At 41.5% G+C, this 16,294-nt stretch overlaps 1 protein-coding gene across 4 annotated transcripts in view; it reads right to left on the bottom strand.

The window, feature by feature from the left end:
- Positions 1-16,294, bottom strand: part of VMP1 (vacuole membrane protein 1) — a 59,626-nt gene that overhangs the window by 9,936 nt on the left and 33,396 nt on the right. For all 4 annotated transcript variants that reach the window (XR_011155948.1, XM_069033655.1, XM_069033654.1 and 1 more), the window contains 3 exons: positions 7,520-7,600; positions 4,461-4,577; positions 2,234-2,295 (listed from right to left, as the gene is read on the bottom strand). Coding sequence is in view for 3 of the 4 variants with exons in the window: in XM_069033655.1 (XP_068889756.1) it covers positions 2,234-2,295; positions 4,461-4,577; positions 7,520-7,600 (260 nt within the window). In the remaining variant the exon portion in view is untranslated. The remainder of the gene's footprint in view (positions 1-2,233; positions 2,296-4,460; positions 4,578-7,519; positions 7,601-16,294) is intronic.

Genomic DNA, 16,294 nt, shown 5'->3' with positions numbered 1-16,294 from the left:
GATTATGGCAGGCTCATTGTGGGACCCAGCAGCATCCAGTGACAATAAAGAGCAAGGTCTGCACATGAATCAGCTTTGCTTTTTGACTAAAAATCACATAATTGTCAAAAAATTCTCCTTGGCTTATAAAATCAGATATTCTCAGACTTTATCTCACAATTTAATCTTCTGTCTAGGTTCCATTTATCCTGTCTATCAATATGTTCATTATTTTCAGGTGTTGTGCTCAGATATTTCCTATTGTGTAAGAGCAACAGCCCAGACAAAGAAAGTCTAAAGTCATTGTGGTGAATAGAATTTGATTAAAATAAAGTTACTGACCATTAAACAGAGCTCTGTTTTAATTCAATAATAGGGCTTTTAGAGCAAGGTATTGTTTAACATGTTTGAGGCTCCACTCTAACAGAAATTGATGAGGTAATGCTGGAGACAGCTTGAGAAAAGTCAAGGATACCGGGACATTCCAAAAATCTCACTGTCTCCCAGGAACATTTTTTAACTCTGACATCAACCCTCCAATAAAACTCGAACCCAGCAGAGCTCCTGTGAATGCATTCGAAGTAATTCAATGCAAAATTATCTCCAAGACAGATGAAGTAGGAAAAATCTACTGGTTTTGGCTCAAAGCATCCACAGGAGAGTAAATCCTTGGAAATGTACCTGAGCTAGGGGCAGATCAAACTGTCTGGAGTGATTGATACTGAAAAAAACTCAAGATGCTTAAAAGAAACCACATTTCTCTCTCTTCTCCCCCTCTTTTCAAAATAATGTTCAAAGCAACAAATCCATTGTGAGTTTCGGTACAAAGCAGATGCCCGAGCAGAAGATCAGGAATAATAAAGCCAGGATTTGTTTCATCACTGAAATGCCCTGCCAGGTTCTTCTGACACTCCTTTTCTTTGTACAGCATCCCTGCCTGGAGTTTTGTTTTTAAAGGAATTATTTCTAGACATTCCTCCCCTCAAACTTTTCTTGAGGAGTGTGGATTTTATGTGAAAATAGTTATTACACTTTGGGTAGCAAAATATCCATTTGCCCCAGAGAAGAAACCCTGGAGAAGCAGAAACACCTTGGAATTCATTTTATGGATTTAGACTAAGTTGGATTCATTTTAGTTTAAAAAAACCCAACCCCCCTGACAATAAAACTTTCCATTTCCACGTTAGAGACTCACACTTAAAACTCCAACTCTGCATCCCTGAACCCAGCAGTGCCCTGAGAACAGGCAGGAGCTTCCACCCTGCTCTGAACAATTAAATGGGAATTTTGGATGCAATCCATAGGGTTTGATGCAGCTGCCTACATTTAAATTCATTAAACTGCATCCTTTGTTTGCATCCAAGCAGTTTATGAAACTCCTGCATGGTTTCATGGTATTTGCTGGATTATCTGACAGGGAAGGGGAGCATCAAGAACGGATTTTTAAATGACACAGAATTTCATGACTGAACAGGTAAAATGTGAGGCAAATAAATCCAACACTTCACCTTCAGTGTCCCACCTTCATTAGTGTAAATCTAGGTTTTGTCTCTTTTTTCCCCCCCTCAGTTGCCAACTGAGGGTTTGCCTAATTTTCCTGTTTTAAACTGATATTTTAACTTAAAAAATAAAATAGGCACCAGTTACTAAAAAATTCATTAAAAAATAACCCAAACCGAACCTTCTCGAAATCAGGACACTTCATCCATGGAAACTCATTTCTACCAAATTTAACAGAATGGGGATCAAACTCTACAGACCAAATTCCTCATTCTGATGTTTTATGAGAGATTTAATGTTGTAAAAGTATAAGGTAGTTCCAGTTAAGGAGGATGTTTCTTTTCATCCTGGAGCACTGCATAAAATCTCAGGTTTTTAATAGAGAATCACAGAATTCTATGATTTTTCCCTGTAATTTTCTATAAACTTTCTCATTTTTTGCCATAGGATCACACTACACCACTACAGAAAATGCAGGGCAAGCAGCCCATGTGCAGCTGTAAATGCAGGGATCAGTGAGTGGAAGAGCTGGATCCTGCTTTGGGGTGAAGGTTCAGTGCCGATCCCACAACCCTGAGCCTCTGGGCCAGCAAATTTCTCCAAGGACTCGGGGAAGGAGCTGCAAGCGAGACCTAAACTCTGTGTGGGGCTAAGCCTGGAACAAAGCACGCCCTCAGCACATCTGAGCTGACTCCTCCAGTACTTTTCCACTTAATGGGTGCAGGTATTAATTACTGTGCTGGGAATTACTCACCCGATGAGGGCCACCATCTGCTCCACGATGTGTTTGCTGAACGTGATAATAACGAAGAGTTTCTGTAGGAAGGAAAAGAGCAGTTACAGAAAGCCTGGAGCCGAGGGGAAGCACAGACAATGGAGGGGACACTTTGTGTTCCTTCCCAAGCAGCTCCTACCCAGCTTTCCCTCCTCTCCTCTTTATTTTTCAACATTCTCCTCAAAAAGAGGCAGGAGAGAGAAAAGCTGCTCGCTTTCTGCCTCTCTTTCCTCACAGTCTGCATTTCTTGCAGTGTTTTTGCAGCCAGTTGCTGCCCATTCTCATCCTCCCCAAACTCCCATTCCCAGAAGCTCAAGGTCACTTTACTCCGTCAACAATGTCTGAATGGAAAAACAGCCAGAGAAATTCACAGCCCCTCACACAAACACGTGGGCTTCCAGATCACAGGAGGGGAAAATAATGTGTTTTAGTCCCCCTGATTCAGACAGAAACAACAAAAAATACTCAGTGAAAAACAAAGAAAGAGCCTTTGGGCACCTGTGACAGTGTCTGTGATAAACCAAACTGTTTGCAACAGAGTAATTTCAATTAAAAACTTCTGTAACACATCTTGTTTCGCGGAAAATCTCAATGCCCATGATTTTACCACTTCTAAAACCACTTAAAATGCTGTTAAAACAGCCTCTGCACATTTGTCCTGCTCACCAGCAAGGAGTGAGCAGCCTGTGAGTGGTAGCTGAGGGTACACACAATTCCCACAGCCTCCTCAGACCAATTTAAGCCTGGCCTAAGCAGAACTGCCCTCCCCAGGCTGGGAACAAGGGCTGTGAGTCCAGCTAGAGGCTCCTGTGGTCCGGAGGAAGGGGCCAGTTCAAAGCAGCCCCGGGATGGCCACTGCACCAGTCACTCACTTCCTGTCTGAACATTGCATTAAAAGCCTTTCCATGACTCTCACATTTCCTAAATTCCAAGTCCAGCCAGATCACTCAAAAAAATCAAGGCTATTGCACAAGGGTGTGCTTGAAAAAGAGAATTCTAAAAGCTGAGCCTATTACAAAATCATATGATTTACCAACTGTACAAGACACTGGGAAATGTTTTTTCACTTACATGGGATCTGAGTGTGGAGCACTATAAATTACACAGCAAACACTGTGGTAGCTGAACAAGGCAATTAAAATAATAAAAGGAATATTGATCTAATATTATTTCACTTTTCTGTGTTGCCAGAACCCATTTGAGCAACACACGGATTTAAAAGCAGAAGAAAATTCAGATAATACAAAAACAAGTGTGGAGAAAAAGCTGTTCTATCCCAGTAAACAGAAGAATTTCCAAATCTATTTATTGTTTTCTGTTTAAGCACTGGGCAAAACAAAATAACCATTTAAAAATGATTGGAAGAAAAAAGCTTGTGTTTAGGGCAAAATAAAGATTTTAAAGCAGCTTGATGAGGCTGTAATACAAATTATTTTATACTAAAAGCTTCTGCTATTTTGATGGGAGTCACAGCAGAGATTTCCAAACAACAGAGGCACAAGGCACTGCAAAAACCCAAACTCAGCTGAAAACATCCCAAACAGAGACGTAGCTCATGATACAGCCCTGACCACACCAGAAAATCCTCCAGGGAATCAAAACTTCATCTCTCCTTGGACCAAACGGTGACGCACTTACAAGCAAAACCCAACATTTTGTGAAAACAACTGGATTGTCAAACTCAGCACATCTGGTACAGCCCTGAGCGAGCAGGAAAAACGGGGCCCAGCAAAGCCAGGCCCTTTCCAAATGAGCTGGCCTGGGACACCAAAAATCGCTGCCCCAGCCCCAAAACTGCGGCAAATCCGCCCAGACTGCGCTGGCCCAGCCCCGCAGGGCTCAGTGGGGTTTTCTGAACTGAGCTAAAAAGGGCATTTCAAAGTGCAAATGAGTGTTTGCTACCAAAAAGGCGAGTTCACTCCGAGTGGGAGCCCTGGCAGTCTGGTACAGGCTGTAGGTAAATACCTTGGCTAACCACCAATTTCCTGAGCAGGTCAGCAGCTATAAATTACTCACTTGCCTCAGTTTGGAGGAGCCCAGCAGCTCCTTTATTGTAAATCCCTTGCACCAAATTAATTTCCATTACTTCAGGTCGGGCAAGGAGACTCCAGGATTCATTCCCAAGTAACACAGTGGAACAGGCAGGGAGAGAATCAAAGGCTTCACCTCCCCCCCGCCCCAGCCCCGAGGAAGGGGCAGCACTTGCCTGGATGTGCATTTTAATCACAGCTTTTCCAATCAAGGTTGCACCAAAGAAGGTCCAGAAGGGAACCAGAAAGTGGCCACAAGTTATCCCAGCCAGGTCAAACAGGGGGTTTGGGATCTGTGGAGTGCAAGGGAAAGAGGTTCAATAATTGCAGCACACATTGGATGGACAGGAACACGACAGACCTTGAAATTTTGAAAAATGAACAGTTTCCCCTTCTCCCAACTTGATCCAAAACTCTTGTGCCTTAATAATTACAAAAATGTTGATGTCACACCACATAACTTAAGTCTCTGGGAGTCAGCTAGACAATGTCCCAGACAATTCCATTCTCATGGTCCCCCCTTACCCCTGGATCCTGAAAAAAGCCAATGAAAAGTTTTCCATGTGAAATGCACAGAAACCACAGCAAAGCCATTTTGAGTGATTTATCGAATTTTCTCCCTGACAGGCACATCACTCTTGGAAGCCAATGTTCCAGCTGATCCCCAGTGATTTCCAGCTGAGAAACTACATTAAAAACTGGCATTTATAGTCATATGTATCCAGTTTAAAAGCACTGATTAGATTTTATTAAGCATATGAATTTCATTTAAAATTAAAAGAATTTTTTATTATTATTAAACTGTTGGCCTGACTTTTGGTATTGTGATACTATCTGTAAAATATTTCTGAAATGAAACCAAGAAAGTATCCGAATTCCAACCTTTCCCTCTCAGCCTGGAGCACAGGGGCAGTGTCTGAGCAGGGTCACTCCCAGGAGCAGTGTGGTGCTGGGGTGACACTGCAGCACTGGTGGTGTTTTGTGACATAAAGAAAGAAAGAAAGAAAGAGTGCAGATTGGGAAAGAATAAAGGACACTCTGCCACCAAGCCTGCAATCTGTGAGAAAGGGTTGTACTGGGCTGTTGGAGAGCAGCAATTCAGATTTATGAGCAGCCACAACAGCACCTGCAGAGGAAGAAATCTGAAGCGGGCTCTAATCATGCCCCGGAACGGTCCCTGGGCAGGCTCGGCTGCAGCAGCTCCCTCCCTACCTGGGACAGCTGCTCTGGGCACGGGAGCTGGTCAATTATTGACTCCCCAGCGTTCTGCTCCTCGGAGCCAAGGCTGCTCCAGGTCTCCAGGGTGTTCCTGGCTGCTTGGTCTGAGGGTTCTTTTGTCGGTTCACAGAACATTTTAATCCCTGAAGTGAGTTTGGGGTAGGGGTGCTGTGGGTGCCTCTGAGCACACCTTGGCAACAAGTTACTCAGCAAGTCCTCAGGAGGGTGTCTGAGCAGCCAGCGAGGTTTTCTCTGTGCTTGTTACTCAAAGTTGCCAAAAAAAGCCCACAGAGACAAGAGGGCAAATTCTCACAAGTCACAGTGAGGAACTTCGGGGCTGATTCTTGCTTTGTTCCTTCCCCAGAGCTGCCTTTATATAGAAATAAACTCCAGACAATCCTGACTTCCTTACTGCCACTAAACAACAGGACAGTCAGTTGACTTCACTGGATAAACTTGCAGACTTTTAATTTCCATTTGATGGTGTTTTTATGCAGCATTTAGAAGCCACCACTTAACAGACAAGGACCCACAGCTGGGACAGTTGTTACCACTTCACCAGCAAGTCCTCCAGTCATAAAAAACACATCAAATAAAACTCTGCCTAAAATCCAGAAGTAAGATCACAATTTTAAGGGAGGCAAGCAGAGGAGACACCTGGTAGTGCAGAGAGAAGCAGCAAGAAGCCAGAGAAACCCTGAGTCAAAGCCCTGGGGCTCGTGGGGGTAGGGCCAAATGCAAGGAGCACACATGGGGGGCTGCCTTGGACCCCCTGCCTCACCCAGAGGTGCCATGCAAAGGGACAGCTCTGCATCCCTGCTTTTCCAACGCCTCTGGAACCTTTCACCCCTCCCTTTCTCCTGCAGTTGTTGTGTGAGCACATTTGCAAACCCTCAGCCGTGCCCTGGTGGCTCCTCATCCCTCCCCCAGCTCAGCTGGAGCTCAGGGCCCGAGCAAGGCCTGGGCAGCAAAGTGGGGAAGAAGTTAAGCAAATGTTTAAATATTACTGAGCAGGAACTCCAGGGTGTTTACAGCCACCTCTCTTCCTCCTGCTCTCCATTTCTCCACCTTGCCCAGTCACTCATCCCTGCCACCTCCAAGCTGTGGGGGTGACACAGGAATAGGGAATGGGGCAGGGATGTCTCCCAGGACACTGAGTCAGAGCAGGGAGCAGCACCCTGAGAGCTCCCCAGCCGGGAGGATTTAAGGAGCAGCTCGTAGGCTGCGACTCCACTCTAAACATGAAGACATTTCAAAGGATTAGTGAGCAGGAGCTTTATGTCAGCAACTCCAATCAGATTAATTCTCTCCAGCTAACACAGGTTACCTACATTTGAGCAAGCAGTTGGCTGTGTCATCTTTACAATTTAGGAAACCAAGAGATGCTGGGCAAGTGTGGAGTGAAAACCTCAGCAGCTGGGTAATGCCATGGTTATTCCAGAAAAATGGGATGGGGGGGGTCCCACAGTTCCCCCCTTCACTGCAATCACATCCCACAGTTCGTGTGTGGGATGAAGAACAAGGCACACCATTCCTCCCAGTTCCAGAGAGAGATTTAAACCTCCAATATTTTTTTTATTCTGAAAGAAGAGCATTATCCTACTCAAAAACTAAAACAGCATCACTGGAGATGCTCCTTTCAGCTCTTGCTTAAAAAGGCCACGAGCAGTTTGTAGCTCCACAGCCATGACTGAAATTTGTTTCCTTGTTTTGCCCTCTCTGGATCCTAATGACCCAAAGAGCAGATTTGGGAGGATTGCAATGGATAGACACCCTAACCAGGATTTCTGCAGGTGGTTTTCCACTCTCCAATCCATGCACACCTCTGGATTTGAAGATATCAAGAATGCCAGATACGACACATGAACACCTAAAGAAACCATAACACAATTCCAGCAGATTTTGTTTCCCTGAGCACCCAGAGATCACAGAAACTGCAAACAAAATTAATCCCATGACAATACATCCAAGCTGCAGCTTGTGCCCATAAATCCCCCTGTTCCTGGGAAAAACTCACCGAGGCACAGGCCAGGATCCCAAAGAACCCAACCTTCTGCACCAGGTTCTGCACAGCCAGCTTAGCCCGGGAAGCAAAGTCCTGCAAACAGAAAAACAAAGGTGTTAATGAGGAAAACCCCACACAAACAGAGCCCAGAATGTGTGTTATTTCCAGGATTTCCTAGCTAGCAATTGGGAGAAATTTTAAACCAAAAAGGCCAGTTTGAAACCCTAAGTTTAGAAGGACAATCGTGGTGCTCAGGGTGGAAATCTGCCCACCCACAGCCACTGAGTTTTGTTTTTCCAAACCCTGCAAGTGGCACTAAGCTCCCACTGCTATGGAAACAGGTTTTCCAGTATTTATTCCCCCATATCTTTGGAATGCCTGTGCTGCTTATACCTTATTCCTCAAACAAGCAGAGGGAATGAATTCCTTCAGTGCCATTTCCAGTGTTAAAAAGGTACTTTTTGAGAACAGAAAGAGCACAACAATCCCATTATATCCTTAGATCTGTTCTCCCAAACCCACGATCTCAATCAAAACAGCCAATTCCAGGTACTGCCTACAACAGACTTGTAAAATTTATTAAAATCCATCAAGTTGAGCCCAAATGACTTTAAAAGCAGGGAAGGTGCAGCCCCTGTGACTGGAGCTGTTCTGTACAAAGCTGCCTCCTTTTATTTTGTGATCAGACCTTACTCCTGAGTCCCAACATTTGCCAAACACCCAGGAAACCCTTTAAAAAGCAAAAATAAAGATTCTCACAAGCAGTTTGTTTGAATGTGAGAAGTGAATTTACAGGAGATAAAATTCTTTTGAAGCAAAACTGTCCAGAGAAATAAAAGCAAGGTCAGTGCTCCCTGCTCAGGCTTGGCCACAACAGTTACAGAAAGCTGGGAATCCTTGGGAATAGCAAACATTAAAAAATAATTATTCATTCCTTTTAAAAAACCTACAAATAAGCAATAAAATTCTGATTTTCCAGGAGAAATGCAATAAATTACACAAGGAAATGACTTTAATCAAGAATTAATGATAGTCTAAATTCCACCCTTTACTACTGAATTGTAGAATTTAGACTATCATTAATTCTTGATTAAAGCAACTGCAGTGTAATCCAGAAAAATCACATTTATGCTATTTTAACTTTGTTAAAGTTCTGTTGAAACTTTAAATTCTAAACACCAATGCAAGAAAACTACAATTATTTGACAATGTTCTTGCATATTATTAAAATTTTGAGTTGTAAAATTGACAAAATTTTCTATGGTAGATTAAAAAATAATAGATCTGTGATGATCTTTTTTTTTTTTTTTACAAAACCCCACCTTTTTTAAACCCCTTTTTCAAGTAGTAACTTTTCTCCATTACTGTGCTTTCAAACAGTTAAATTCTCAACTCAAAAATTAAAAACCCCCCAAAAAACTACTTTAGTCAGAATAATTCTGTTTATTGTGTTTAATGTCTGGAAAAATAACTCACATTAAAATTGTGAGTTATTTACTACATACTTATTTAGGAAATGAGATTTCCTAAATCTTAAAGTGGGACATTTTTAACCACAGGGGAGTATTAAAACCCTCTAGAATATTCTTTAAGGGTGAATTTGCACATTTTGACCAGGAGTTACACCTCAGGATCATGATTACAAAATGGAAGAGATCAAATATTCACTCTTTTAATGAAAATTTTTCCTGCTATTTTCCCATTGAACTCAGATCCCCACAGAACACGAGGGATTAAACCTGCTCCCAGCGAGGCTGACACCAAACCCTTGAGCTCATTCTGATAGGAAACAATCTGGAAAGTAAAATTAATTTTTTCATGGTGGTTTTTTTTCATTAAAAGAGCAAATTTTGCCACAAATTGTTATAAACAACAAAACATGACCATTTACAGACGACCAAGCCCAAAAATCTTGCAACATCCAGGGCAGTTCCTGCTCCAGCTGCAATTCCCTCGTGGTTATTTCCAAGGAAACAGAACCCAAAAAGGGGATCCCAGATCCCTGACATGGGGACCCTCAGGATTTGGGATGGGCTGCCAAGGATGGAGGGAATAAAATACCTAGGATTTTCCCCAAGGAAAACAACAGCTCTCCCAATTCTCCAGCCAAACACACAAGTGAAAATCACTCCTCAGGATTTCTTTACCAATTAATTTAACACCAAAAAGTGCTAAACCAGATTTTGTCCTTGGGAAAGGTGTCCTGAAATAGTTCCTTCCTCAGGGATTTCTGGAACAGTGTGACCAGGACATTTTCAGTTCCTATTTTCTCCCCCATTTCCCAAAGCTCACGGGGTTGGAGCAATATTTTCACTTTTATAAGCCAATAAATATTTTTTCTTGCAGCTCCATAAATCTCAGGGCAAAGAATCTTTAAAATAAAACACTCCAAGACAATTATTCAAATGGATCCATGATTTATTTGCATGGAAGTTGTTTCTATTCTGATTTTAATTTATTCCCCCATTATCTTTTACTGTGTTGCTAATGCACTGTTGTATTCATTTTCACAAGCTGGAATTGCAAATAAACTCTCTAGCAAATGACCTTTAAATTAATACTTGCAGCACAGCTGCTTTAATAAAATATATTATTATAATTAGATATAAATTGTATTAACTTAGGGTAAGCACAGTGCACCATTTTAAACCACATTTCTTAAAAAGAACCAGTTTCCCTCACCCACATTTCTCAACTGCTGCAAAATTCAAGGCTGCCTTGAAATTAATATTTCCCCTCCAGCTAAAAACATATAAAACATTACAAAACTAATGATCAAAGTCTTTAAAAAAAGTGTAACAAGTTTCTCTTAAAAAAAAAAACAACCCAAACTGAAACCAATGTTGGAGCAATTTTTCTCACCTTATTAATGAATAACTTTAAAAAATTAAGTTATTACTCAGCTTGTTTCTTTGTTAAGTTTTGGTTTTACATTGTCTATCACGAAGTACTTCATGGAAAGCACAATTTTAAGTTCTAAAAATTTCACTCAAGAACTTGTCATTTGTTTTCCTTTCTTCAAATTTTCCAAATAAGCCAAAAGGCAAATTAAAGATTTTTAAACCTATTTTCTATGATCTAATGTAATCACAGCTATGAATAATTTTCAGGGTAAGAAACCTACCAGGGTTGCAACAAAACTATGAATTCCAGCCTCAACATTTACTCTGTGAAAACAAGTTCAGAACTATTTCTCTTTGGTTCCTTCCTTAAATTTTGTTTGACAAATCTTTGCGACATCTGCAACAATAAAAAAGCCTTAAAAGTTTCATTTCTCCGAGAATACAATCCCCAGTTTCACAACTTTTACCTATTTCACAACAGATTTTTTTTTCTTTTCTAAAGCCTGCATGGGGAAGAATCTTTCCTCTGTTTTTTTAAGCATTTGAAATGAAAGAAAATAACTTTCTTAACTTACTGCTTTAAAAAATATTACTATTTATATATATATATATATATATATACATGAAAAAAGACAAAAGTTCAGCTACTTACAGGCAAACCATTTTCCCCCCAAATTAAAGTTTCTAGACTGGACTGGCCTCTCAGCTAACTGTGATTCATTCTTTATAACATTTCAGGATGCTTTAGCTCACTGTGTCCCTTTCAAAGATGATGGAGTTTTTGGGGTTTGGAAATAGATTTCCTGTGAGTGCCACAGCGCAGGCAGAGGAAGGTTAAATGATTAAACATGACTTCATTGGTTAATCATCAGATCCCAAGAACTGGGCTGGGAACAAGAGGCACGGAAAGGTCAGGGATGATTCCCCAGGCCCAGCTGGCAGCTCAGGGGGAATTGTCCTGGATCTGCTCAGCCTCTGGAAAAGGGAAATTTTCATCATTTGATTGACCCCAGTGGCTCCATAGGACAAAAAACCCTCCCAAAGCTCCACACCTAAAGGGGTGGTAAAGAGAATTTACATGTTCTGCCACAGTGTTCCTCCTTTGTGGAGCAGCTCTGTGTAAATATGGACTTTTTACCCCTGGAAAAGTCCTTCCTGAAAGAAAGAATGGACAACCTTGTCTAAATTACAAGGCTTTGTCCCATCCCTCTGTTTTATTTCGTTTCCATTTATAATTCAAGCTCTCTCTTCTTTTTTCACTGTAAAGTTGGTGAGCTCCTCTGAAGGTGAGGGAAGAACAAAGATCACCAGATTTAACTAACAAGCTCAAGGAAAACAAAATAATTGTAGTAAATAATTTTTCCTCTTTTCCCTCTGAAATTAATTTCAATTAATTGTTCCCATTGAAACTGTGAAACCTCTTTTTTCTCTGCAAGAGCAGAGCTGGTTGATGGATCCACAGGAGTAGTTAGAGGTATCCAAGGAGCTCTGAATAATCAGAGTTGGACTGAATTCCACAGAGAAAACCTGTAATGCTTCTGCAGATCTGTTCTCTGAAGCCTGCACAGATTATGCAATGTGACAGTTCATTTTCTAACAGCTGCAATCAGATTTTAGGAGCACTGAGAAACCCATGGCTCCCATCACATCCCAGCTCAATCTCTGAAAAACACGATCCAGATTCCAGGGATTTGAGGCCTGGAAAACCTTATCTTCTCTCCCATTTCTTTTCTGCTGTAAACACCTCAAGCACTTTACAAATACATTGTTAATATTGGCAGATTTAACACAAGGATGAGCATTATTTCTATTATTGTTATAATAAAAAAATTTAATTATCCAGATAATCATCTTAAGAGGACAACATTTTTCCCCCCAAAGACTGAAGACTGCATATGAAGCTACCATTTAGATCACCAAAATTATAGATTCCTTAACATTTAAAGAGCTGCCTACAAAGACAGTGCCTCCCTTTATGTAAAAATCCGAGTTATGTTAAAAATGAGCTGCACAGTGTTTTGTTTCTTCTGGCTTTCTGTTACAACACAATGGAATCAAACACAGCTTATGGGAGAATGACCATTTGTGGCCAGGCAATGGATTCCAGGATTTCAGAGGACTGGGAAGAATTATTAACTCCTTGGAATAATGCACTGACTGCAGAGGAGCAGTTGCAAAGGAGTCAGAGAGGTACCTAAGGCTGGGAGGTCACAACACATCCCTGCAAACTGTTCATCACTCACTGACCAAAAATGACTTCTCAACCCTCCCCAAAACCTCAGAGGCAACAGATCTCATGAGTGAGTTACAAGCAGGAATATTGTGATAGTAGCTCATGGATCTTTGTTCCAGCTTTCTCCAAAATACTTCCAGTTAAATGCAAACAAGGGGCAAACTAAAAGGGGATATTTCCATCTTGATGCCTGGAGAGCAGAGGGTGTGAGGGGTAAGGTTTAAACCTCCTTATCACCCAAAAATGCAGGAAAGAAAGGTCCTGTCTGGGAAATCAGACCCCCAAAAGAGGAAGATGGATAGAGTTTTCAAGGATTACTGAAAGCAGTGAAGGGATGGCGGCAGAACTAAGCAAGTACTAAGTTTGATGAAAGAAAGGGATTTACACACAACAGGCATAGGACAGACATTCCAAATTCTAAATAAGTTTCATTTCATGAGAAGTCCGGGTTTTCTGAGACATTAAATTCTGGAAAAGGAATTGGGTAATCATGGAAAAGCTGCAAGAGAAAAAGATGTCAATGTTGAACATGAAAACAGTTTTAAAAGGACAAGATGAAGGCGACCAAACAGCAATAAAACAGCCTTGGCTTCTCCAAAGAACTGTGGAAAGAAGAGAGTAGCACCCACAAAGCCTCATTAAATAGTCTGTGCTGGAGATCTGAGGGCTTGAAACTGGTAAGACTTCAATATTCAGAATATTTGTAGGCAAGGATGAATATACAGTAGGTATTACAGACAAATCACAAGTCAACAAGAAATTAAATCTACAGGTGGATTTTTCTACTACATTCTACATTCTGAGGACGAGAATGCTGGACACAGATTGTGAGGGATTTATTTCCACATCTGTTTGTCTTCAAATTCCTGAGGTTGGTTGCATGTTAAGGTTAAGGGGTGATGCTGCAATCCAGAGACAATCAGGAGGATGATCATCTTTGGGACTTTGTAAACTCAGACATGAGTAACTACAGTTAGTTCTTGGGTCAGAAAAGCTGCAGTTTTTCTATAGAAAATACAATTAAACCCATTGTCCTCCTAGCAGATTTTAAAAGTGATGTTAGAAAAGACAGACAAAAGAAGCCACGGAGTCGTGTGAGGAGCTGAAACCTTTGCAAGTCCTGTGGGAGCAGAGACAACAGAGTGAAGTGTCCATTCCAACAGCAGGCATGGCTTTCTCTGGTCATTTTAATTTTAGCCTGTCTTGGAGTAAAAGTGTGAAACTTCCACTTTATGGTAAATAAGATCTCCCCATGAACAGGAACAGGAATGAAGTCAACCAGCTCTAGATCAGTCCATTAGTTCCAGTAGGAACTTCCAGGTATTTTCTTCGTTTCATTAATCATCTGTATCATGGTAGGAACTTTTTATTTCCATCCCCCTTCTCCAAGGAAGAACCAGCAAATGCTTCTTTACAACAAACCCCATCTCAGGAGCTTTAATGTCAAGATTTCAGCCTGTTACAATCCAACACGACACTCAGGCTCAGCAGGGAAATGCCAAAAGGAACATGGATTATAGAGCTCAGTGAGCTCCATAACTCAAATTTAATGCCAGCTTTTTCCACAACTAGAACTGAAACCCTCAGACTTCTATATAAAAAGTCCTTTTGCTTCACACACTGTATGAATAAAGAAATTTTGTAAAGAATGAGACACAATTAAAGGAAACAGCCTAAAGGAAGAGGAAGGAGCGTGTCCTTTCGGCCTTATCAGATCTGTCCTGCAGAGCTGTAGCCCCTTTAACCACATCCCCTGCCACCTCTGCTCCTCAGAGCAGCAACGTGTCCACTTTGAGACTCTGCAGCTTTACAGCCCTGCACAAAAACATGAAATGAAACAATTTCTTTCCTTGCTGAACAACCACTTTCTATTCACATCTCGCAGGAGACCTGGCAGAGCAGACCCTGCAACCCATTTTCAGGGAAGGAAGCTGTCAGTGGGAATGTCACCAGCACTGGAGGAGATTTCCCAGGGAGGTTGTGCAGCCTCCAGCCCTGGAAGGCTCCAGGACCAGCCCAGACAATGCCCTGAGGAACCTGAGCTGGACTAGAAAAGAAAAAGTTGGACTAAGAACTGCCTCAGGTCCCTTTCAAGGTGACTTTTTCTGTGATTCCATGACAAGATACTACAGCCACAGGTAGGGAGAGGAGTGGAGTAAAGGGACATCCCAGCACTCCCCCAAACCCCACTGCAGCTGCTCATTTATCTCAAAGCTACAACTGCCATCAGTTATTGTGGCCACAGCTCTGCCAATTCCAGGACATTGTCAATTTTTTAAAAAATCCATTCTAGAGCATCAAGCCCTATTTTGAGGCAGTTTAAGATCCAGACACTGTAAGGAAGGAATTTTTGATAACCAGTCATGAAAACTGACATTTTCAATCTCTGACAAACCTGAGAACTCAAAGCCATCAGCTGAAAAAAATACTGTTTCTCCACACAGGACTTAGACATAAGTTAAGGATTAAAATAGAATTGAAGTGAGGAACTTCTGACAAAGCCTTTAGCACACACAAGTCTTCTCCCTCTCAGCCCAGATGTGCAACCTCACCCCTGTTCTCCCTGGAAGGGACAGAGGTTCCCAGACAGCTCAGAGAAGTGGTCTGCATACCAGACTCTTGTACAACACAGATATTTAAACAGTGTCTGGAGCAGGGGGGAAAAAAAGCAGCCATTTTCTTGATTATGATACTATAAGTAATTTCTATCAGTTATTGAAGATTGTCCTTAAAAAAATATTTAAAGCAGCTTTTCTGACCTAGCTTTTGATCATTTATTGGTCTTTCTCAGAATGCTGAGGAGTGAAATATCAATTATTTAGGGCCAAATTTTCCCCTTAGAAACTTGTGTTGAGCATTCCCAACACACAGAGAACAGGGCACGGCAAATCCAATGGCAGAATCCAACCCTCTGCTTCTCCACAACTCCTGTGTAAATGCAGCTTCCAGCATTTCCAGGACACATGGTGACATTATTTCTCATTTCTGTTGCAAAGTGAGAAATTTGTTACTGAGAAAATCCTTCTGATGTAATACTGAGCGAAAATGTTGCAAAGTAACCCAGGTTTCCTCACTGCCTGGGTGATTTCTGATTTATGTACTTACACACTAAACATTAAAATAATTTTTTAGGGAACAGATACAAAAAGCCCTTCAAAACAGAACTCAAAAAGTCATCTCCAGTCACCATTAGTAATTAGTGCAGTGCTCTGTGCTGTTTCTTCCTTATCTGTGAGCAGGTGTGCAAATGAATAGAACAATGTGGGCACGTTCTCCTGCCAGTGCCCAAAGAAATCCAACCAGGAGGTGGTTTACACATTCCTTACTCACAGCTCTTATTGTCTACCCTCTGCCTGTTTTAACTCTTTGCTACATCTTTTCTCAGCAAGTGCTCAAGATCAAGTTCCCTTATTTAAAGCTGTCATTGACTCATTCCAAAAGTTATTTTAAACTCGGTAATTTGGAGAAGAGTTCAAAACGAAGCTGTTATTCAGTGTATCCACTGCTCATTATATTGTCTGTGAAAACACACTGTCACTTTGCCACCTCACTCCCCAGTGCTTGTGGGGAGTTTCTGAAGTGCAGCTTCAAGGTTTGATCAGTTCTGAATTTCAATTTAATTAAAGGCCACCCTAAAAGAGGGGAAGAGCCCTCCCCTACAGCTATTAACAAATACAGGCATCAAAGTTGAGGAATTCAGGGTGTGAGGAG

Source organism: Aphelocoma coerulescens, chromosome 19 (assembly GCF_041296385.1).
Source record: "Aphelocoma coerulescens isolate FSJ_1873_10779 chromosome 19, UR_Acoe_1.0, whole genome shotgun sequence".
Lineage (NCBI taxonomy): Eukaryota > Metazoa > Chordata > Aves > Passeriformes > Corvidae > Aphelocoma > Aphelocoma coerulescens.
This window is presented reverse-complemented; position numbering and strand designations above follow the sequence as displayed.